This window comes from Trichomycterus rosablanca, chromosome 4 (genome assembly GCF_030014385.1).
Source record: "Trichomycterus rosablanca isolate fTriRos1 chromosome 4, fTriRos1.hap1, whole genome shotgun sequence".
In the NCBI taxonomy this organism is placed as follows: Eukaryota; Metazoa; Chordata; class Actinopteri; order Siluriformes; family Trichomycteridae; genus Trichomycterus; species Trichomycterus rosablanca.
In genome coordinates this window covers 41,837,097-41,861,804 of record NC_085991.1, presented here as the reverse complement: position 1 = coordinate 41,861,804, position 24,708 = coordinate 41,837,097, and the positions used below count along the sequence as shown (strand labels likewise).

At 40.6% G+C, this 24,708-nt stretch overlaps 2 protein-coding genes across 4 annotated transcripts in view; both read right to left on the bottom strand.

The window, feature by feature from the left end:
• The window catches only part of si:ch211-200p22.4 (phosphatidylinositol-binding clathrin assembly protein), a 130,504-nt gene extending 126,287 nt beyond the window's left edge, over positions 1 to 4,217 (bottom strand). For both annotated transcript variants that reach the window (XM_062994322.1, XM_062994323.1), the window contains exon 1: positions 3,520 to 4,217. In XM_062994322.1, coding sequence (XP_062850392.1) covers positions 3,520 to 3,649 — 130 coding nt within the window. In that variant the 5' untranslated portion in view covers positions 3,650 to 4,217. The remainder of the gene's footprint in view (positions 1 to 3,519) is intronic.
• A 15,134-nt stretch (positions 4,218 to 19,351) lies between these two features.
• On the bottom strand, positions 19,352 to 24,020 carry zgc:162171 (uncharacterized protein LOC565931 homolog). Of its 2 annotated transcripts, none has more exons than XM_062993335.1 (3): positions 23,828 to 24,020; positions 20,399 to 20,679; positions 19,352 to 19,687 (listed from the first exon to the last, which is right to left on the bottom strand). In XM_062993335.1, exons 1-3 carry the CDS (start codon positions 24,018 to 24,020, stop codon positions 19,487 to 19,489), a joined length of 675 nt encoding a protein of 224 aa, XP_062849405.1. In that variant the 3' UTR covers positions 19,352 to 19,486. The 2 variants fall into 2 exon arrangements, with proteins under 2 accessions (XP_062849405.1, XP_062849406.1); XM_062993336.1 differs by lacking the exon at positions 23,828 to 24,020 and adding an exon at positions 21,727 to 21,861.
• Between the last annotated feature and the right edge of the window lie 688 nt (positions 24,021 to 24,708).

Below are 24,708 nucleotides of genomic sequence, written 5' to 3'. Positions count from 1 at the left end.
ACTCTGCTCTTACTGGTGCAATGTGCAATTAATGAAGATTGGCCACCAGACTGGTCCAATTTAGCCATGAAACCTCCCACACTAAAATGACAGGTGTTTCAGTTATTTTGTCCAACCCCTGTAAGTCATAGTGACTATGTCAAAAAGTTAAATGATATTAAGGAACATTCTGCAGAACTCAATTCATAATCTTGTTCATAATGTTGCTGGGGCAGTTGTAGCCCCAGTTAAGGTACAGGACTAAAAATCGAAGAGTCGCTGGTTCAAGCCCCACCACTGCCAGGTTGCCATCGTTGGGCCCATGAGCAAGGACCTTAACTCTCAATTGCTTAGACAACAGTTGCTTTGGATGAAAGCATCTGCTAAATGACAAAAATGTGGATACTCGTGTACATATGACAAATAAAGGCATTTTATTTTATTCTACATTCTATTCTTCTATTCTATGTTTATCAAGATTTTCAACCCTTTAAAATCAGTGTGCCTGTAGATGAGTAGAAGTCTCTACTTTTGCTTTTTGTTCATGGATTCATGGATTAGAAGCTACTGGAACAATTTTGGTGGATTTGAATTTGAAAACATTATCTCCAATCACAAAGTGACACTTCAGGCTTTCTTCCTGACCTGATCCGACCTTGCTATGGGTACATTTAAAGAAGCCCTATTTATATGTGTGCATAGAAGTCCCCAGCTATAATCATAATGACCATGTCAAAAAGTTAAACGACATTAAGGAACATTCTGCAGAACTCAATTCATAATCTTGTTCATAACGTTGCTGGGGAAGTTAAAGCCACAGTTAAGGTACCTGGACTAATAATCGAGTCGCTGGTTCAAGCCCCACCACTGCCAGGTTGCCACTGTTGGGCCCTTGACCCTCAATTGCTTAGACAACAGTTGCTTTGAATAAAAGCGTCTGCTAAATGCCAAAAAAGTGGATACTCATGTACATATGACAAATAAAGGCATTTTATTTTATTCAAGTTGTAAGTGACTTAAGAGGCCGCAGATTGAGAACCTGTACATGTAGACGTGATATTTGGAGAGAAACTACTAAGTGTTATGTAATGTTAATGTGACAAAGTGCATGTAATTCAAATATTGCTATATCATGTATCTAGTTTTGTTTACCGGTAGATGAGGTTGTCATAAACTTTGAAAAACAAAACTTGTAGCGAGACTATCTAATGCAAAAACCGAAGAGTCGCTGGTTCAAGCCCCACCACTGCTAGGTTGCCACTGTTGGGCCCTTGAGCAAGGCACTTAACCTTCAATTGTTTAGATTGTTTGTTTGTTTGTTTATTTATTAGGATCTTAATGTAATGTTTTACACTTTTGGTTACGTTCACGACAGGAACGGTAGTTACTCATTACACAAGGTTCATCAGTTCACAAAGTCATATCGAACACAGTCATGGACAATCTAGTATCTCCAATTCACCTCACTTGCGTGTCTTTGGACTGTGGGAGGAAACCGGAGCACCCGCAGGAAACCCACTCGGACACGGGGAGAACATGCAAACTCCACACAGAAAGGACCCAGACCGCGCCACCTGGGGATCGAACAAAGGACCTTCTTGCTGTGAGGCGACAGTGCTACCCACTTAGCCACCGTGCCGCCCAACTGCTTAGACAACAGTCGCCTTGGATAAAAGCGACTGCTAAATGCCAAAAATGTAAATGGACATATATTTTTGAGTCAGCACATCTTGTCATATTAAAACTATCCTGAACTAGTTTATGACATCACAGTCTTTGAAATTGCAATTTCTTCCACTGTGTGTAGGGTGGCCACATTCATAGTCACAAAAAGGAGGACATGACACCCCAAAAGGAGGACGTCATACCAGGAACAGGGGGGCATGATACTGCAACACACAGAATGAAACCATATTCCATATAACAGAGTTTTTGACCAATTCAAGCAAGAATTCTATAACAAATTACTGTTTTACTCACCAAATGTTGTGTCTACTTTTGATATTTAAGTCTGTTCCTCGCTGCCTGCAAAAGTTTACTATTGGCATATTGGCACAGGAATTTGTGGTACATCTCTGTACACCCTTCTGTGAGGTTCACACAAATCTGAAGTTCTGCCTTGACATTATCAACTCATATTATTATATTATTAACTCATAACTGACCTCAGGTAGAGGTGTATGCAGAACACAGCGAGCGGGCGAAATTCAACCACCCAATCACAGACCTTCTGCGATTGGCCAGTGGTGGTGGGCGAGCCACGATAGGTAGCACTATAAGCAGTCAAATGAGGCTGTTAACCAATAAAATACAAAGCATTTGTTTTGACATGTACCTGAGCCAATGACAGATAATATTGATCAAAAATGTAACCAGTTCACTCCAAAAGGAAGATTTTTAAGTGTCCGTCCTAGCGTTGCATGGGCGGAGGACTGAAACTTGTGGTGATCAGGGATGTTGTGTTGCTGTCGTTCTGCCTCTCTTATCCGATCACTCAGGTTTGATGACGGTGGGGAGGTGGGCGCTGATGTCCTATGAAAGCCTTCATGACCTTGTTACCTGCTCGCTCTCCCTTTTAGTTACACTGTAATAATTAGGGCTGCCGGAGTCTAAAACTCTCTGTAAAACTTTTTTACTCAACTAGCATTGTACATTATTAACTACATTCTCTGTTGTTTTACCCCGAGGGCATTCTGATGGAAACCTATTTACCCGCCGAGGTTAAGGATTGAAGTCGAGACTGCCGTGACAACGATGCTGCTCCTGCCGGATGTGACGGATTGCACCAAGAATGACAAGAACTCACTACGGACTTTATTGAAGACTAGACTGAATAATAACTCTATTATTATTATTTATTTATTTATTTATTGCCAGTTATAACTTTTAGTTCATTTAATTCTGTGTTTGTATGATTTGCGTAAATCCTACTTATTTAAAGTATCCTCCAGGCCACACAAGAAGGATGGGCCCTGCTGAGTCTGGTTCCTCTCAAGGTTTCTTCCTGCAATTTTCAGGGAGTTTTTCCTTGCCACAGTCGCCCTCGGCTTGCTCATCAGGGGTTTTTGTATCTGTTGGTCCTGGATTTTGTAAAGTTGCTTTGAGACAATGTCTGTTGTGAAAAGCGCTATATAAATAAAGTTGACTTGACTTGGCAGCTGAAAAACCGGACTGTCCGACCTAAAGCCGGACGACTGGCCACCCTAACTGGATGATAGACAGTAACATCACTGGCCCAGTTTTCTTAATTTCTATAATATTTTAGATTATATATGGTTCTGAGGGTGAAATTCTGGAAATACACACATCTTCTTATTTAGAGTGAAGTAAGGTACATGGGTGTAATAATTATTATTATTATTATTTCTACAATACTGCCTGTCATGCTTGATCATTATTCTACACTTGGCCATGAGTCTGATTCCTGATCGATGCGCACATGCCCGAGTTGGACCTTGTAATGGGTTAGATTTGACACCCAGCACTTTGAGGACATATCAGGGTTAGTAAAAACCTAGTAAGAAGTGTGTAAATACTTACAGTCCAGATGTTTTTTCTTGGGTCCGCTGACTTCATGTGTGCTGGCTTTACACACCGCTTTACTGATGGCTGATCCGGTCACGCTGTGCTGAGCCGCCGCGATCCGATCCGTGATCGACTGTCCCGACATATTTCCCTTTTACTCTATTATCCCTGTCTAATAACGAACAATGTGGAGTATCAGATTCCCCCAAATAAATCCAGACACCTTGCTGGATTAGTGATAAGATCTGCTGTAGAAAAATCCCGTCTGTAAAGTGCCTGCTTTATAAAATAAAAAATGCCGTCGACAGCCGTAGGTGTGTGTGTGTGTGTGTGGGGTTTATTTGTAGCTCGGCGCAATAAAAACCTGGATTAATAGGTTGAGTTTGGTCATAAAAACAAGTCTAGCTATCTATCTAGTACAAATGTTGTCTAAAAAGACAATAAACTGATTTATGTTAGCTAATATAACCACAACAGCATTCAAACAGAGTACACGTCCTACTAGTGCAATCTGAGATTATAGTATTGCCCAATGTCATAGCTAGACGCAAGTCCACCCGGTTCAGAAGGTAAACCCTATATATCTCGCTTTATATTCAAAATCTACTTTTCTGTAAGTGCAAATGTACAGATTTTCACGCTTAATTCTTTATTTCCACTAAAAACAAGCCAAGCTATATATAGACTCCTGACCAAAGGAATGCATAGAAAAATTCACCAGCCTGTTGGGTTTTAATTTGCAATGCAAGTGTCCTTGTTAAAAATATAGGCACTGATTTATACTCGAATGTGAGACAGAATTACAAACAGATGAGCTGATTTAACTCTCCAGCTCTTTCAACAAGTTCATTTGTTACAAACCCTATAAAATTTCAAACTGCAAGAGCGTCCAGACCAGAACTGAAACTAAAGATTGTTCAAGTTGATACCAAACTAAAGTCTTATGCTAAAAACTAGACAAATATCCGGCTTTTTAATCGTAAAATCCCCCTTTCGGAATGTAATCCACTATTCCAGATGTAGCATCGCCATCAGAAAAGCTGCATTTTACTGCATTTTATTCCCCGTCTCGAATCGAATCACAAACCCAGCAGAAAATTCAGTCCCCTCTCCAACCACTAACAGCGTTCCTATACTAACCGCTGGCTTTTCCGGGTTGTGTCTCAAACAACACCAAGCTCCCTTACTCCCTACACACTACAGACTCTTGTTCAGCATTCGGACTCGCACCTAATCTGGAAACTAACATAATTAAAACCACTCAAGGATTCCATTAATGTGTTTGATGTTTATTACAACATTTTAGCTGTGATTTATTAGCAAAACAAGACACGTAATAGTGTACTACATAGTAAACACGGTGTAGTTTGGGTACACCATTGGTTTGTAAAGCGTAGCACCGGACAAAATGGCTGCACTGAAATCAGGTGATCTGAAACAGTGCAATGCTCATAGAGCAAAGCAGGATTAGTGCGTACACGGAAATGTACTAAATATACAAATATACTTCATAATTCTGAACATATCAACATATTTAAGTTGTTTTCTACGTTCATGACGAAATGGTGCGTTTAAATCTACAATTTGAGTATTAACAAGTACATTAGCACTTCAGCCCAGTTTCTCAGTTCTACTCTGCTGCACTTGAACCATTACTACACAATAATTTGGTGGCTTAGTGGGTAGCACTGTCGCCTCACAGCAAGAAGGTCCTGGGTTCGATCCCCAGACGGGGTGGTCCAGGTCCTTTCCGTGTGGAGTTTGCATGTTCTCCCCGTGTCTGCGTGGGTTTCCTCCAGGAGCTCCGGTTGCCTCCCACAGTCCAAAGACATGCAAGTGAGGTGAATTGGAGACACTAGATTGTCCATGACTGTGTTCGATGTGGCCTTGTGAGCGGGTGAACCTTGTGTAGTGAGTGGCTGCCGTTCCTGTCGTGAATGTGGCCGGGGTGTGGAATATGACGTTAAAATTCCAATAAACAAACAAACAAACAAACTACACAATAATTTAGTAAAAATAAGTTATAACTGCCGTTTAGGTGGTGCAGCAGTAAAGTACGCTAGCTCACCAGTGTTGGGGTTTTTAATACATCGTGCCAAATCTCAGCTCTGCCTCTCCGACTAGGCCGGGTGGCTGCATGAACAACGATTGGCTGTTGTTCTGGTTAGGGGTAAAAAGTCGGATCATAGGTCCTCATAACTGGTGTAACTGCGGCCCCTGTTGGCTGACTGATGGTGTCTGCACAGGGCTGAGGAATAATGCTGATGGGGGTGTGGCCCTCCGTGCACAGTGCCTGTCCAGTATATGAACAAGACTCGTGCGGGTGAAAAATGCACTATCTGTACTGACTGTGCATACTGGAGGCTTCCTCAGTCAGCGGTGAAGGGTCGAATCAATATAGAGGATGCAATCAGGGTAATTGGGCACGACTAGACTGGGTGATAAAAATTAGGGGGAAAAAAAAAGTTATAACTGAAGTTAAAGGGCAGTTGTTGAGGTGGTCCAGTAGTGGCTTGAGTATCAAAAAAATCAGCAGTGGAGGCATGTCACACCAACTTAACCCTTGTGTGGTGTTCATAGTTTTGTTACGTATGCCAAGTTCACACTACATGACTTTCCAAGTCGTCAGGTCACTGTACAGTTCACAGTACACGACTGGATCTCTTGTAATCGGGAGTCTTTCAAGTCGGTGTGGCTTTCACACTACACGACTGATCGGTGATAGGGGGTTTCATACTACACCATCTATCACCAACTGGAATCGCAGGCGAGCTTCTCTGGTCTCCCAAACTACATTCTGTCACGAAAACAAACGACAGGTTTAATGATACCATGTCCAAAAATGCACGTCAACAAGTAGCGAGTGATCAAAGTTTGTGCGCTGATGTGCAGCGTAAAATCAAGGAGAAAAAATAAATGAATCTGAGTGGATTTGGCAACACGAACAGCATGGATTGTTCTATAGTGAGTTGAAGGTTAATAAATATTTTTTACAATGCAACGTTGGTGTTATGTTTTGTAGAGAACGATAATACTGTAAAACTTATGTGTGTATTATGATATAAACTATATTATGCCCTGTCCCACCTTTTTACAACTCCTCGGCAGTGTAGCCTAGTGGTTAAGGTACTGGTCCAGTATTCAGAAGGTTGCCGGTTCAAGCCTCACCACTACCAGGTTGCCACTGTTGGGCCCTTGTGCAAGGCCCTTAACCCTCAATTGCTTAGACTGTATACTGTCACAACTGTAAGTCGCTTTGGATAAAAGCGTCTGCTAAATGGCGTAAATGTACCTTGCGTTTCATCTCACCCCGTATCTTCATTTCATTTTCATTTTCAGCATTTAGCGGACGCTTTTATCCAAAGCGACTTACACAATGAGCTGAACACAATGAGCAACTGAGGGTTAAGGGCCTTGCTCAAAGACCCAACAGTGGCAACTTGGTGGTGGCAGGGCTTGAACCGGCAACCTTCTGTTTACTAGTCCAGTACCTTAACCACTGAGCTTTCACTGCGTTCTCATTGGCTGTTCGACATAGCACTCATTGCCAGTCGGGAAACTCAGATCCAGATATTTGACAAGCTAGATGTATAATTTCGGTCGCCGAGGGAGTAGTTCACACATAGCGATTGAAAGCCGAGTTTCGATCGCCGAGCAAACGCCGAGTTGGTCCTGAGCCGGCAAATCTAGCACCGACCAGTCGGCGAGCGAAAATCAGGGCAAAAGTCGTGTAGTGTGAACTAGGCATTAGCCAATGTTTGCGGGTCTAGTGGACCCACCGCATTATTGTGTTAAAATCAATACAGCCATAACTTATTTAACATACGAAATACCAGATGTTTACAAGTAATAAAGACAGCATATATGGTTAACATTTACTATTCTCCTATGTTGGGTCATATTTATAAATAACAGTGCCATCTATCTGACTGCCTGCCTTCCTGTCTGTCTCTGCCTGTCTGTTTTTTTTCTGTCTGTCTGTTTCTCTCTGTGTGTGTCTCTTTCTTTCTGTCTGTCTGCCTCTCTCTTTATCTGGAACTCTGATAAACTCTGTCTGTCTGTTTTAATCTATTTGTCTGTCTGTCTCTGCCTATTTGTCTGTTTCTCTCTCTGTCTCTCTCTTTCTCTGTGTGTGTGTGTCTCTTTCTTTCTGTCTGTCTGCCTCTCTCTTTATCTGGAACTCTGTCTGTCTCTCTCTCACACACACACAGAGACACACACACTCACAGCAGGACATGTTGTAGTAAGACAGAGTAAAGGGACACACTCCAATGGACCCGAACACCAAATTGCGTTAAATCTACTAATTAATGGTGACATTATGCTCGAGAAAAGGCCATTAACATGGGTGGCGAGACGGAGATGAGACTGTGTACTGAATCTGAAAGGCCAGTCAAAAAGAAAATGAAACGTTCATCCCCATTTTGTTTATGCATTTTCTCCCCTTTTTCTCCCTTTTAGCACGTCCAATTGCCCGATTGCGTCATGCTTCCTCTCCACCAATGCCGATCCCTGCTCTGATTGAGGAGAACGAAGCTAACCCATGCCCCCTCAGACACGTGGGCAGCATGCAGTATGCATCTTATCACCTACACTTTGACGAGTGCAGTGCAGCTCAGAGTTGTGTACGGAGAGACACACCGTGAGAGCACTCTTTTCTCATCTCTGTGCAGGCGCCATCAATCAGCCAGTAGAGGTCGTAATTGCACCAGTCATGGGAGAGAGACTCCATCCGGCTTAGTCCCGCCCATATCTGAACAACAGGCCAATCGTTGTTCATGTGGCCGCTCAGCCTTAGCCGGCAGGCAGAGCTGAGACTCGATACGATGTATTCGAGATCCCAGCTCTGGTTCCAGCGTGTGTTTTTATCGCTGCGCCACCTGAGCTGCCCAACTAAACCAGCTTTTTTTTTTTAAATGTTTCTTATTCCAGTTGTCTGCTATACTATAGAGTATTCTATCAATTTTCTACAACAGATTTGTAAAGTAAATTAAACAATAAAGCAAATCACAACCTTGTTTAACATACATTGGCACCGTTCCCCACTCAGCTGAAATGCTGGTGATTAAGACAGACTGACAGATGTGCTTGTTGTATATTTGCACCTTACATTTTTCTCCTGAGCTACAAGGCTTGTATTGCTAAATTTATAGCCTTCAGTTCAGCAATATTTGAACTGCACGTGTAAATACGTTTTTTGAACTTGCTTTAAAAGACTCTGAGTAAGTTAAACATTTGTACATACAATTTTATTAGGTTTCAGAACACGTCATAGAAAATAGAAGGCTTGTTGGCATTGTACATTTATAGAATTTAGCAGACTCATTTTTTTGTGAACCAGCAGGCTTAAAATCACTAACCCAGTAATTTAACTACTAAGCTATCACTGCCAAAATTTAGGTGTATTTTTTTAGCCAAAGCGACTTACAACTGTGTCCAAATACATTGCAGGCAATCATGGGTTAAGGCAGTGGCAACTTGACAGTGGCAACTTATAAGTAGTGGGCTTGAACTAGTGTCCTTTTGATCAATAGGTTAATCTTCTCAGACCAAATGACTGAAGATGAATGAATGAATAACTGAATAACTGGATTATCCAAATCAATGTTCTCCTTTTGTCCTAAATGTGTATTATCCACTATATACACCAATCAGCCATAACATTAAAACCTTGTTTCTACACTCACTGTCCATTTTATCAGCTCCACTTACCATATAGAAGCACTTTGTAGTTCTACAATTACTGACTGTAGTCCATCTGTTTCTCTACATACTTTTTTTAGCCTGCTTTCACCCTGTTCTTCAATGGTCAGGACTCTCCCAGGACCACCACAGAGCAGGTATTATTTGGGTGGTGGATCATTCTCAGCACTGCAGTGACACTGACATGGTGGTGGTGTGTTAGTGTGAGTTGTGCTGGTATGAGTGGATCAGACACAGCAGCGCTGCTGGAGTTATTAAATACGTGTCCACTCACTGTCCACTCTATTAGACACTCCTACCTAGTTGGTCCACCTTATAGATGTAAAGTCAGAGACGATCGTTCATCTATTGCTGCTGTTTGAGTTGGTCATCTTCTAGACCTTCATCAGTGGTCACAGGACGCTGCCCACAGGGCGCTATTGGCAGGATATTTTTGGTTGGTGGACTATTCTCAGTCCAGCAGTGACAGTGAGGTGTTTAAAAACTCCATCAGCGCTGCTGTGTCTGATCCACTTATACCAGCACAACACACACTAACACACCACCATCATGTCAGTGTCACTGCAGTGCTGAGAATGATCCACCACCCAAATAATACCTACTCTGTGGTGGTCCTGTGAGAGTCCTGACCATTGAACAACAGAGTAAAACCGGCTAAAAAAGCATGTAGAGAAACAAATGGACTACAGTCAGTAATTGTAGAACTACAAAGTGCTTCTATATGGTAAGTGGAGCTGATAACCCCAAATCAGAAAAAGTTGGGACGGCATGGAAAAAGCAAATAATAAAAAACACAGAGTTTCTTACATTTACTTTGACTTTTATTTGATTGCAGACAGGATGAACCTGAGATATTTCATGTTTTATCTGCTCAACTTCATTTCATTTATTAATAAACATCCGTTCCTGCATTTCAGGCCTGCAATACATTCCAAAAAAAGTTGGGACAGTAAAGCATTTACCACTTTGAATTGTTGTTATTCCTTTTCACCACACTTAGAAAACGTTTTGGCACCGAGGAGACAAAGTGATTTAATGTTTCAGTTTTATTTTGTCCCATTCTTCCTGCAAACACGTCTTAAGATGTGCAACAGTACGGGGTCGTCGTTGTCGCATTTTTCCTTTCAAAATTCTCCACACATTCTCTATTGGGGACAGGTCAGAACTGCAGGCAGACCAGTCCAGTACCTGTACCCTCTTCTTCCACAGCCATGCCTTTGTAATGTGTGCAGCATGTGGTTTTGCATCGTCTTGTTGAAATATGCATGAACGTCCCTGGAAAAGATGACGTCTTGAAGGCAGCATATGTTGCTCTAAGATCTCAGTGTACTTTATTTTTTTAATGACTTTTGCCACGGGCACTGACACGACCCCATACCATGACAGACTCTGGATTTTGGACTCGTTGCTGATAACAGTCTGGATGGTCCTTTTGTCTTCGGTTCGGAGCACACAGCGTCAATTCTTCCAAAAAAGACCTGGAATGCTGATTCATCTGACCACAATACACGTTTCCACTGTGTGATGGTCCATCCTAGATGCCTCAGAGCCCAGAGAAGTCGACGCCGCTTCTGGACATGGTTAACATAAGGCTTCTTTTTTTCACAGTAAAGTTTTAAGTGGCATTTGTGCATGTAACTCTGTATTGTAGTGCTTGACAAAGGTTTGCCAAAGTAATCCCTTACCCATGTGGTTATATCAGATATTGTTGAGTGGCGGTTCTTGAAGTAGTGCCGTCTGAGGGATCAAAGATCACAGGCTTAAGCTTGCGCCTTTGGCCTTTACGGACTGAAATTCCTCCCGATTCCTTGAATCGTTTAATGATATTATGCACTGTAGAGGGAGAAATATGCAAATCCCTTCTAATCTTTCTTTGAGGTACATTGTTTGTAAACATTTCAATCATTATCTCACACATTTGTTGACAAACTGGAGATCCTCTGATCATCTTTGCTCATCAAAGACTCAGCCTTTCCTGGATGCTGCTTTTGTACCAAACCATGATTACAATCACCTGTTGACATCACCTGTTTAAAATCACATCATTATTTAGTTTTTTCACCTCATTGCTAGCCCTAAATTGCCCTTTTCCCAAATTTTTTTGGAATGTGTTGCAGGCCTGAAATGCAGTAATGGAGGAATATTAACACATGAAATTTGTTGAGCAGATAAAACATGAAATATCTCAGGTTCATCCTGTCTGCAATGAAGTAAAAGTCAAAGTAAATGTAAGAAAATGTGTTGTTTTTTTTATTAGCATTGTCCATGTTGTCCCAACTTTTTCTGATTTGAGGTTGTAATATGAAGTTTAAAAAGTGGCACCTATATTGTTTCTGTGAAAGAACTGTGAAAGATTGTTGAAAACTGATCAACATTTGCTAAAATTATGGACAAAGGTACAGAGGCTCTTTTTTAACTCTTTTTTTGACTCTGACTGAGTGTAGATTTACAACAAAATATAAAATCAGTTTGTTTATACTGTTAGCAGACCTGCTTTTATTGCTATAATAGCAATTTCTTAGTGTATTTCAGTATAAGCCTTTGAACAAATATTTCTCTCAAAAGTACCAACATTATGTGACATCACACACGTCACTTCCCCTATCTCTGTACACATTTCCTAAATATCTCATCTTACTCCTTATGGAGCAATATCCTGTTTTAGCAAGTTCCCACAGTGGAGTTAAATAACCTCACAGCCTCAATAGCAGAATTTCTTCACCTAAACGTCAATAGATAATGTGTAACAATGTATGTATAAGTTTTGTGTTCTTAGCTAATTGGCCCAGGAAATCATGGAACATCATTCTAACAGATTTCAAACCAAGCTGTGTTTAACAAATGTACACAATGAAAAGTATGTATTTAAAATACAAACAAAACAAACACAATATAGATTTAAAATGAGCATTAACAGAGAGGTTGTGTTCGGGTGGCACAGTGTACCAAATATGTCTTTAATGTATACCCATATTAAACTCAATTTTGTTACCTATTTTTTAAACAAAGAAGTATATATTCTGATCATTCTGTCACAGATTTGCTATGATATGTCAAAAAATCTCAAACTTGCCATGACATGCACGCTGACCCTACACGTAGATGTAAATGTTTGATTGCTATTTACTATTGAACAGATGGTAAAACTTTGACTTGAGACTATACCTAGTTTTTCATTTAGGCCTATCATCTGTCCATCAGTGTTCATTTCCTACCACAAGATGCTGTTGGTTAAATATTTTTGGATGTGTGACTTTTTACAAGCCAACAGTGACTTTACAATCCCACACTGTTACTGCTGTGATGTTAACATTTAAAACCCCCAATAATACCCAGCTAAAACCTTAAACTTGGCAACATTGTGTATGTTTAAAATAAAATAGTAAAAAATAAAGCCTGTGAAACAATCTATTGTCATAAAAGTATATTTAATGCATTTATTTATTATTTTTCAGCTGCTCATGTATTTAAATGTCACCACAGTGGATCATTCTGGTCTGCATAGCTGATCTGGCATTGACCAACTCTCCTTATTTTTATCTGGGCTTGGGACAGGCACTGAGAGCAAACTGACTGCACCTGCTAATTGCCAATCATGTCTGTGTTTCAGAACCCTGGATCTCAGTGGTAGTGGGTTAGCGTATTTTACCACTCCACCACCCATGTGGCCTGCCATGAAGGTATAATGTAAAGCTGAATTTATATTTTCATTCATATTTAAGTTTAACAATTGTTCTGAAACAAACGCTTTCATTTACCTACAATAAGTAGTTCATCCTGATCAGGGTCGTGGCACCTGGAAACATTTTGTGTGAGGAAATATGAGATAAACAGGGCACCAATGCACTGCAGGGCATCACATACTCATAAACTAGATGTGACTAAAAGTAATTAAACCACAATCTGCAAGTAAGCAGACATGGTTTAAGAAAACTCGTCCTTGACTTTTAAGGAAGTCAGTGAAAAAAGGGCATTGAGTGAAAATGCCAAACTCCCTACAGACAATGCCTAGAGTTTAGTTCTAAACCCACTTGCCTAAAAACCTGCTGTTTCACTCAACTCAAACTCAAACTCAAAAGAAGCTTTATTGGCATGACAAATAAGGACATTCGTATTGCCAAAGCAAGTTACAGGGAAATATAAAAATAAAAATAAGAAAAAACAAAAATATACAGAACAGTTACATGTGCAAAAAATATTATAAAATAGAATAAAATATTAATAAAAACAGTGCAAAAATAATAACAATAAAAATTATAATATTTACATTAATGAGGTAGAAAAACGATCAGTTTGTGCGTGTGTGTGTATGTGTATGAGACATGGTCACCCACTGTCCCTCACCTGGTGGCAGGTGTAAGTATAGAGTGCTGCTAGTGTGCAGCTCTCTCTGTGCTCCCCCAGTAGGTGGGGCAGTTTGTCGGGGTCTGGGAGGGAGGTAAAGTTGGGGATGATGTTATTAAATTTAGGGAAGAATTGAGAGCGGACGTGGTGGTACTTGGTACACCGGGTGAGGAAGTGCAGCTCCGTCTCTACTGTACTGAGAGTGCAGTGCTGACACAACCTTTCCTCCCGGGGCAGCCAGGACCGGGTGTGTCGCCCCGTCTCCACGGCCAGGTCGTGTGCGCTCAGTCTGTTTCACTATATCTTAATTTAAGCATTTATTATTTATTTATATTTACTAATCAGTATATCTGGGTCAGGGTTTTTATGAACATAAATGTTATTGAATAAGCCAAATTTAGCAAATGAAGTTTCATGATGGCTTATAAACGCTGTTTAAGAAGTACATTGCTAATTGAACAGCTCCATCTAGAGGAGGAGAGAGAGAGAGAGCACTATAGACACACGCCTGCCACCAGGTGCCACCAGACGCACGAACACACACGTACACACACATAATTTTGCACACATAGATACGGTATACACACTTTGTTGTTTGATTGTTCATGTGATGTTGCTATCAGAACTATTTACTAATGTCATTGATTAATGTTAAATCTATGTACTGTACACGTTTTTATGCCATTCTTTCTGATTTATTGTTCAGTCTGTACAGAAGCTTTTGGCAAAATAAATGTGAATATTTGTCATGCTATTAAAGCATTTAAATTGAATTGAGAGAGAGAGAGAGAGAGAAGCACAAAGCAAAATGCAGAGCTATCTGGCCCTAAAAGGACTGTAAACAATAAAGACAGACAGAACCAGGCTGACAAAGTACAGACTCAGCTAACACCGCCTGGCCAAAGAGACGGACAGCTACAAGAAACCCTGGCTTTCCAAAGAGCAGAGACTCCGCCAGCAGTGCAACAGCAACAGTGAGGAGACAGAGCTGCACTTTCCAAATTCCAAAAAATATACATAAGGCAGTTGTAGCCTAGTGGTTGAGGAACTGGACTAGTACTCGAAAGGTTGCTGGTTCAGGCCCCACCACTGTCAGGTTGACTGTTGGGCCCTTGAGCAAGGCTTAAACTGTACACTGTCACAGTACTGTAAATCATTTTGGATAAAAGCATATGCTGAATGCTGAAAATGTAAATGTATATGGTATAAAATTTGAGAAGTTTTACTCCCAATTTAATCGTCTTTCTCATAAGGACAATTTACCCCTATTGTTAGAAAAATAGAGAGAAAAATATATACCTGCTTGTCACATTATAAGACACGCATATATGAAAACTGCCCTGTCTGTATTTTTCTCCCTTTTTTCTCTAAATGTTCTTTTTGATGTTTTAAATGTTCTCTTTCTTGTTCTAAATGTTGTCCTTAATCTTGTAAATGTCTTCTCAATGATGTTCTAAATGTTCTTTTTAATGTTGTTTTCTATTTTATTATTACTTTATTATTACTTATTATTTTTTATTCTTATTATTCCTTGTTTGATAATGCTTTGTCAATACTATAACTGAATATGGTCGTGTCAGTACAGTGGTACCTTGTAACTCGAAAAGACGAAATCTTTCAAACTCGATACCCTTCATCGAGAAATTTGTACGCTTAAACTTGACGTGTGTGCGACCACCTCTTTGTTCAGCGCTTGGCTTGGGCGGTGCGGTAAAACGTCATTAAAGTGCGAATAAGAGACGAATCTGCATTTGTGTGGAATAACAGTCAAATCCACTTTTAAAAGCGTCCACATGTATCTGTGTTTAGCTAAAGAATCAGTTTAAAATGTGTATTGTTAAAAAAAAGCCTAATGTAACTTTATGTATTAAAAAAACTATGACATAGAAACATGAAAACTCTCCTAATTATTACTGATCATAAGTTCTCTCTACTAATGAAATTCCATGTTGTTTCAGTACATTAAGTCACGTTAAACTTTGTGCATCACCTCACTCCATAGGAAATAACAGCACAGCCAGTGCAAAAGCTATTTTGCCGCTTCTCATGTGAATGCGCCTTTACTCAAAAGAATACAGTATTCCAAGATTAAGCATCTCCACATTTAATAGCATAAAGAAACAATAAAAAAGTAAAGGTACAGACCAGGTTTTATTGTATTTTTTTCGTACATTTTTAATTGTATTTCAGTGTTTTTATATTATATGTGTGTTATTTTCAGTGTATAAGTGTCAAAAACAACCCCATTATTTTACATGAGCCTAAAATATATGCGGTTTCACGGGACCATGGAACAAATTAACTGGTTTTATACAAAATACAAAAAACTCGACACCTTTTAAACTCGACGCCACTCCCAGAACCAACTGACATCAAGTTTCAAGGTACCACTATAAAGCATATATACAAATTTAATTGAGAGAAAGAGAGATAGTGAGAGAGTGAGTGAACATGAGAGAGTGAACAGGAGTGAGTGAACAGGAGTGAGTGAGTGACTGAGTGAGTAAATAAGAGTGAGTGAGAGTGAGTGAACATGAGTGAGTGAAAGTGAGTGAACATGAGTGAGTGAGAGTGAGAGAGTGAACATGAGTGAGTGAACAGGAGTGAGTGAGTAAGTGAGTGACTGAGTAAATAAAAGTGAGTGAGTGAACATGAGTGAGTGAGTGACTGAGTGAGTAAATACGAGTGAGTGAGAGAACATGAGTGAGTGAGTGTGAGTGAACATGAGTGAGTGAGAGTGAGAGAGTGAACATGAGTGAGTGAACAGAAGTGAGTGAGTGACAGTGAGTAAATAAGAGTGAGTGAGAGTGAGTGAACATTAGTGAGTGAGAGTAAGTGAGTGAACATGAGTGAGTGAACAGGAGTGAGTAAATAAGAGTGAGTGAACATGAGAGAGAGTGAGTGAACATGAGTGTGTGACTGAGTGAGTAAATAAGAGTGAGTGAATATATATATATATACAGTGTATCACAAAAGTGAGTACACCCCTCACATTTCTGCAAATATTTCATTATATCTTTTCATGGGACAACACTATAGACATGAAACTTGGATATAACTTAGAGTAGTCAGTGTACAGCTTGTATAGCAGTGTAGATTTACTGTCTTCTGAAAATAACTCAACACACAGCCATTAATGTCTAAATGGCTGGCAACATAAGTGAGTACACCCCACAGTGAACATGTCCAAATTGTGCCCAAAGTGTCAATATTTTGTGTGACCACCATTATTATCCAGCACTGCCTTAACCCTCCTGGGCATGGAGTTCACCAGAGCTGCACAGGTTGCTACTGGAATCCTCTTCCACTCCTCCATGATGACATCACAGAGCTGGTGGATGTTAGACACCTTGAACTCCTCCACCTTCCACTTGAGGATGCGCCACAGGTGCTCAATTGGGTTTAGTCCATCACCTTTACCTTCAGCTTCCTCAGCAAGGCAGTTGTCATCTTGGAGGTTGTGTTTGGGGTCGTTATCCTGTTGGAAAACTGCCATGAGGTCCAGTTTTCGAAGGGAGGGGATCATGCTCTGTTTCAGAATGTCACAGTACATGTTGGAATTCATGTTTCCCTCAATGAACTGCAGCTCCCCAGTGCCAGCAACACTCATGCAGCCCAAGACCATGATGCTACCACCACCATGCTTGACTGTAGGCAAGATACAGTTGTCTTGGTACTTCTCACCAGGGCGCCGCCACACATGCTGGACACCATCTGAGCCAAACAAGTTTATCTTGGTCTCGTCAGACCACAGGGCATTCCAGTAATCCATGTTCTTGGACTGCTTGTCTTCAGCAAACTGTTTGCGGGCTTTCTTGTGCGTCAGCTTCCTTCTGGGATGACGACCATGCAGACCGAGTTGATGCAGTGTGCGGCGTATGGTCTGAGCACTGACAGGCTGACCTCCCACGTCTTCAACCTCTGCAGCAATGCTGGCAGCACTCATGTGTCTATTTTTTAAAGCCAACCTCTGGATATGACGCCGAACACGTGGACTCAACTTCTTTGGTCGACCCTGGCGAAGCCTGTTCCGAGTGGAACCTGTCCTGGAAAACCGCTGTATGACCTTGGCCACCGTGCTGTAGCTCAGTTTCAGGGTGTTAGCAATCTTCTTATAGCCCAGGCCATCTTTGTGGAGAGCAACAATTCTATTTCTCACATCCTCAGAGAGTTCTTTGCCATGAGGTGCCATGTTGAATATCCAGTGGCCAGTATGAGAGAATTGTACCCAAAACACCAAATTTAACAGCCCTGCTCCCCATTTACACCTGGGACCTTGACACATGACACCAGGGAGGGACAACGACACATTTGGGCACAATTTGGACATGTTCACTGTGGGGTGTACTCACTTATGTTGCCAGCTATTTAGACATTAATGGCTGTGTGTTGAGTTATTTTCAGAAGACAGTAAATCTACACTGCTATACAAGCTGTACACTGACTACTCTAAGTTATATCCAAGTTTCATGTCTATAGTGTTGTCCCATGAAAAGATATAATGAAATATTTGCAGAAATGTGAGGGGTGTACTCACTTTTGTGATACACTGTATATACTAATGTAAGCTTTGACAATACAAATATGTAAATTTGTCATGTCAATAAAGCAAATTGAATTGAATTGAATTGAATTGAATTGAATTGAATTGAGTGACCATGAGTGAGTGAGAGTAAGTGAGTGAACATGAGTGAGTGAACAGGAGTGAGCGAGTAAATAAGAGTGAGTGAGAGTGAGTGAACATGAGAGAGTGAGAGTGAGTGAACATGAGAGAGTGAACAGGAGTGAGCGAGTAAATAAGAGTGAGTGAGGGTGAGTGAACATGAGAGAGTGAGAGTGAGTGAACAGGAGTGAGTGAGTAAATAAGAGTGAGTGAGAGTGAGTGAACATGAGAGAGTGAACAGGAGTGAGTGAGTAAATAAGAGTGAGTGAGAGTGAGTGAACATGAGAGAGTGAGAGTGAGTGAACAGGAGTGAGTGAGTAAATAAGAGTGAGTGAGGGTGAGTGAACATGAGAGAGTGAGTGAACAGGAGTGAGTGAGTAAATAAGAGTGAGTGAGGGTGAGTGAACATGAGTGAGTGAGAGTGAGTGAACAGGAGTGAGTGAGTAAATAAGAGTGAGTGAGGGTGAGTGAACATGAGTGAGTGAGAGTGAGTGAGTGAACAGGAGTGAGTGAGTAAATAAGAGTGAGTGAGGGTGAGTGAACATGAGTGAGTGAGAGTGAGTGAACAGGAGTGAGTGAGTAAATAAGAGTGAGTGAGGGTGAGTGAACATGAGTGAGTGAGAGTGAGTGAGTGAACAGGAGTGAGTGAGTAAATAAGAGTGAGTGAGGGTGAGTGAACATGAGTGAGTGAGAATGAGTGATCCACTGTGGCAACCCCTAACAGGAACATTTAAAAGAAGAAGGAAAACATATATGCATACCCCCCCCCCCCCCCACACACACACACACACTATGGGTTTCTAAACTGTCCTAACGTGTGACTTAGATCAGCAAAACAAAAACACAAAATGACTCAACATTTAAAACTAGTTCCTTAATTTTAAGTTTTTGGCCCTTGTTTAATTTCTTCACTTACGCTTAATCTATGTTTGAGTGGGTCAGTGTTAAGCGTGTGTTAGTGTGTGTGTTACCCTGCTATGGACTGTTGCCATGTCCACAGTGTATTCCCACCTAGCACCAACTGTTTCCTGGTGGTGCCGGACATGCTGCCATTTTAATCAAACAAGTTTTCTGTTCTTTTAAATATGCACTCATATACGATTTACAGGCATTATAAAGAAATCAGGACTAATAAAATAATTTAGTACTGCTTTAAAACCAAGTAAATACATGTACTATATTAACAGTTATCAAGTTCATTCATTCATTGTCTGTTTTACCACCGCTTTATCCTGGATAGAGTAGCAGTGAGTTCGATTCTTTCATATTTAGCTAGAAGAATCCGGAATCTTTGGAAGGCTTGTATATTCTGGAACAGGCTGAACAGCTGGAATGATTCTGTTTGTGTAGGTTGTAGTCACTCGCAGGAAGAATCACTAGATTGGGGTCGGGGTCCACAGGGCTGTTTTCCACATTGCTGGCCATGATGTGCTTAACCAGACACATGATGGCTTTATCAATGTTTGTGCTGTCCTAAAAAAAAGGAAGAGTAAGACTTTTAGCCTTAAATATGAAGTGAATAATAAATTAGTAATGTTTAATATCTTTACCCAATAACGGTTGATGGGAAAATACAAAACCATTTAAATCAATAATGGAAAATCACATGAGGATAAAATTTAGGTATTTATGTATTTATTAAGATTTTACATACTCGTCTCTTTTCCAGATTGGACCCCACCGGTAAATCCACATGATGCACAGGCTGTGAAAGAGTTGGGGTGATGGGGTTGGAGTGCGGCCCATGCATTGCCAGTCCCAACTGGTTTTACGTGTTCCCTATCTTTCCTTTTTCTGAGAACTGAGTTATAGTAGACAGCTGGAGCAGCCTGCCATATTGTGACAACCAGTTTTCAGTTCTGCACTATCCCTGTTCTATCTACTTTCTCCGTTGTAGGCTGTGGATCTTTTAGTATATTTAATTTGTTACTTTGTTTCTGTTATTTTGGCCACTTTATTTATTTGCGATTATGCAATTTTTGTTAGTTTAGTTAGCCACTGTATTGTTCTACATCTCGCACTTGGATTCTTTTTTTTATTCTACTTGGTGTAGAGCTTCACCTCATGTGCTGTGAGCATTTCATTTTAATAGGCAGTATCCCATTCCTAATAAAGTATAATAGTAATTATACTTAAAAAATAATCGTGTATAATATGTGAGCATCACTGTGGATGACCCCTTACCTTCGCTGATGTCATGTACAATCCCACAAAGCCATGCTCTTTTGAAAAAGTCTCCAGCTTGGGCAGTTTGGCACACATGCCGTCTCTCTGCTGGTCACACTTGTTTGCCAGCAAAACAGCTGGTACCGGGTAACCATTACTGAGAGCCACTTTAGCATCCAGATCTCCCTTCCATTTGAGCACAGCTTGGAAAGTAGAAACTCGGGTCATGTCAAAAACAACCAGAGCCCCTACTGCTTCACGGTAGTAGACGCGGGTCATGTTCCCATAGCGCTCCTGTCCTGGAAAACATGGCAAAATATTAGGAGTTTGTTGTGCTGTATGCTAATGACTGAAGTGATAATCCTGATTATTTAACCAATGAAGAAATTTGTGTGGTCATTTTAACCAAGGCAATATACACCGATCAGCCATAACATTAAAACCACCTCCTTGTTTCTACACTCACTGTCCATTTTATCAGCTCCACTTACCATATAGAAGCACTTTGTAGTTCTACAATTACTGACTGTAGTCCATCTGTTTCTCTGCATGCTTTGTTAGCCCCCTTTCATGCTGTTCTTCAATGGTCAGGACCCCCACAGGACCACCACAGAGCAGGTATTATTTGGGTGGTGGGTCATTCTCAGCACTGCAGTGACACTGACATGGTGGAGTTTTTAAACACCTCGCTGTCACTGCTGGACTGAGAATAGTCCACCAACCTAAAATATGCAGTCAACAGTGCCCCGTGGGCAGCGTCCTGTGACCACTGATGAAGGTCTAGAAGATGACCAACTCAAACAGCAGCAATAGATGAGCGATCGTCTCCGACTTTACATCTACAAGGTGGACCAACTAGGTAGGAGTGTCTAATAGAGTGGACAGTGAGTGGACACGGTATTTAAAAACTCCCATCAGCGCTGCTGTGTCTGATCCACTCATACCAGCACAACACACACTAACACACCACCACCATGTCAGTGTCACTGCAGTGCTGAGCATGATCCACCACCTAAATTATACCTGCTCTGTTGTGGTCCTGTGGGGGTCCTGACCATTGAAGAACAGCATGAAAGCAGGTTAAAAAAGTATGTAGAGAAACAGATCGACTACAGTCAGTAATTGTAGAACTACAAAGTGCTTCTATATGGTAAGTGGAGCTGATAAAATGGACAGTGAGTGTAGAAACAAGGAGGTGGTTTTAATGTTATGGCTGATCAGTGTATGCTGCCATCAGGTGAAGTTATTTACCAGGATGGCTATTTTATGGTTGATGGTTATTTTAGCATGACAATACCAAGCCTTATTCTTTGTGCCCTATAACAGAGTGTGTGTGCTTGACTGACCTGCCAGCAGTCCAGAGCTGTCTCCTATTGAAAATGTATAGTGCATCAAAGGAGAATCAGGCATCAACAACTACAGACTGTGAGAAGCTGAAGTCTCGTATCGAGCTCAAATGGCCGCAAATTCCACTTGCAAAACTGTAACAATCAGTATCCTTAGTACCTTAATAATTAAAAGTGTAATTAATAGTAAAGGTGATGTAAACCATGGTAAACGCCTCTGTCCCTGCTTTTTTGAGTTAATTGTAGGCATCAAATTCTAAATTTATTTATATTTACAAAATACGATTAAGTTGGTTAATTAAAACATTAAAAATCTTTTCTTTCTATGTTTGTCAGTTAAATTAGGGTAAAAGCAAATTAAGAAATCACAGATTCTTGTTTTTGTATTGCATTTTGCAAAACGTCCCACCATAATATGTTTTTTGGAAGGCCAAAGTAGGTTAAATACCTATGTAAAAGGATGGTAGGTAGCTGTTCTGCCTACCTGTATGTGATTGCCTCTGTAAATGTATTATTGTTTATTTTTGTGCCCTCTTGAGGACCTTGGTTTTGATAATTGCTACAGCTCTCTGTCTGTTAGGATTTTGCCATGGTATTTTGTGTCCCATGAGTTTTCTCCAGACATTTCTAACCTTCCAAAACATGCAGAGGGTGATTTGCAGTCCCTTAGGTGTGTGTAGGTGAGTAAAATTGTATGTGGGTGATACTCTACAATACATTGGTTCATTGTTTGGTGCATTCTGTCATGCTGTTGGTGTTTTTGGCCCCTGACTAGAATCAAGTGGTCAATAAAAATAAATAAATGAATGAGGTGATTGTGTTTATGCGTGTGTGTGTGTGTGTTTACAGACCTTCTCTCACATGACATTAACTAAAGCAAGAAACCAGCTGTAAACACCACACAAATACCAACTCAGTCTCATAGGAATGATCTTCACACACACAGTAGCAATAAGAAATAATAAAGACTGTTTCAACAAGGCATTCCATGTGTATTAAGGCATCGACAACAATCTACAGATGGGTGCAGAAAGACTGAAATAATTTAAGTTTTGGGGTCTTAGTGAAATAGTGTAATGAAATATACATATACTGATCAACCATTAAAACCACCTCCTTGCTTCTACACTCACTGTCCATTTTATCAGCTCCACTTACCATATAGAAGCACTTTGTAGTTCTACAATTACTGACTGTAGTCCATCTGTTTCTCTGCATGCTTTGTTAGCCCCCTTTCACACTGTTCTTTAATGGTCAGGACCCCCACAGGACCACCACAGAGTAGGTATTATTTAGGTGGTGGATCATTCTCAGCACTGCAGTGACACTGACATGGTGGTGGTGTTAGTGTGTGTTGTGCTGGTATGAGTGGATCATACAGAGCAGTGCTGCTGAAGTTTTTAAACACCTCACTGACACTGCTGGACTGAGAATAGTCCACTAACCAAAAATAACCAGCCAACAGTGCCCCATGGGCAGCGTCCTGTGACCACTGATGAAGGTCCAGAAGATGACCAACTCAAACAGCAGCAATAGATGAGTGACCGTCTCTGACTTTACATCTAGAAGGTGGACCAACTAGGTAGGAGTGTCTAATAGAGTGGACAGTGAGTGGACACTGTATTTAAAAACTCCAGCAGCGCTGCAGTGTCTGATCCACTCATACCAGCACAACACACACTAACACACCACCACCATGTCAGTGTCACTGCAGTGCTGAGAATGATCCACCACCTAAATAATACCTGCTCTGTGGTGGTAGGGGTCCTGACCATTGAAGAACAGCATGAAAGCATGCAGAGAAACAGATGGACTACAGTCAGTAATTGTAGAACTACAAAGTGCTTCTATATGGTAAGTGGAGCTAATAAAATGGACAGTGAGTGTAGAAACCAGGAGGTGGTTTTATATGTTAATATGTTATATATAGCCTAATGTTAAATTTTCATACTCTTTCAAGTTATGTAACCGTGTGTTCAAAACGTGCATTGTATTTATTTAGACGCAAATTAAGACTGAACATTGTTGTTAAATGTGTGTTTTTGTTAAAACATGTTGTAAAAGACTAAATGATGATAAGTGATGTAGATGTTAAGCTTACCAGCGATGTCCCACAGCTGAAGGCGGATGACAGTGAGTGGGTCCCAGTGCAGCACTTTGAGAGCGAAGTCCACTCCTATAGTAGCGCGGTAATGCCGAGAGAAAACCTGGTGCACATAGCGCCGAATTATAGCGGTCTTTCCTACCCCCAAATCTCCCACCACCAACACCTTTAACAAGCGTTCGCTCTGCATAGTCCTCTACCAAATACTAAACCACTTTAACTAAAACCAGGAGCAATGAAGTGCGCCTCAATCCAAAAACTATCAAATAGTGTGTGAAAGTAGTGCGCCTCCTCTGAGACTGTTTGGAACGGAGCCTCTGTTCTGCTACCTGGCTACTGACTGGAACCTTGTTTAAACTTGTCCTTTGTCTAAAGTAGTTAGCATCACAAACAACCAACGAATTATTATTTTTATATATGTTGAAATTATGTAAATGAAAAAGCAACTTTAAAAAAAACTTTTTAAATTTTTCCACAGCAACATGTAAAAAAAATATAAAAATGTTATTATTTATATATATATTATATATATTATTTCCTTCGGGATTAATAAAGTATCTGTCTATCTATCTATCTATCTATCTATCTATCTATCTATCTATCTATCTATCTATCTATCGTCTGTCTATCTATCTATCTATCGTCTGTCTATCTACAGTGTATCACAAAAGTGAGTACACCCCTCACATTTCTGCAGATATTTAAGTATATCTTTTCATGGGACAACACTGACAAAATGACACTTTGACACAATGAAAAGTAGTCTGTGTGCAGCTTATATAACAGTGTCAATTTATTCTTCCCTCAAAATAACTCAATATACAGCCATTAATGTCTAAACCACCGGCAACAAAAGTGAGTACACCCCTTAGTGAAAG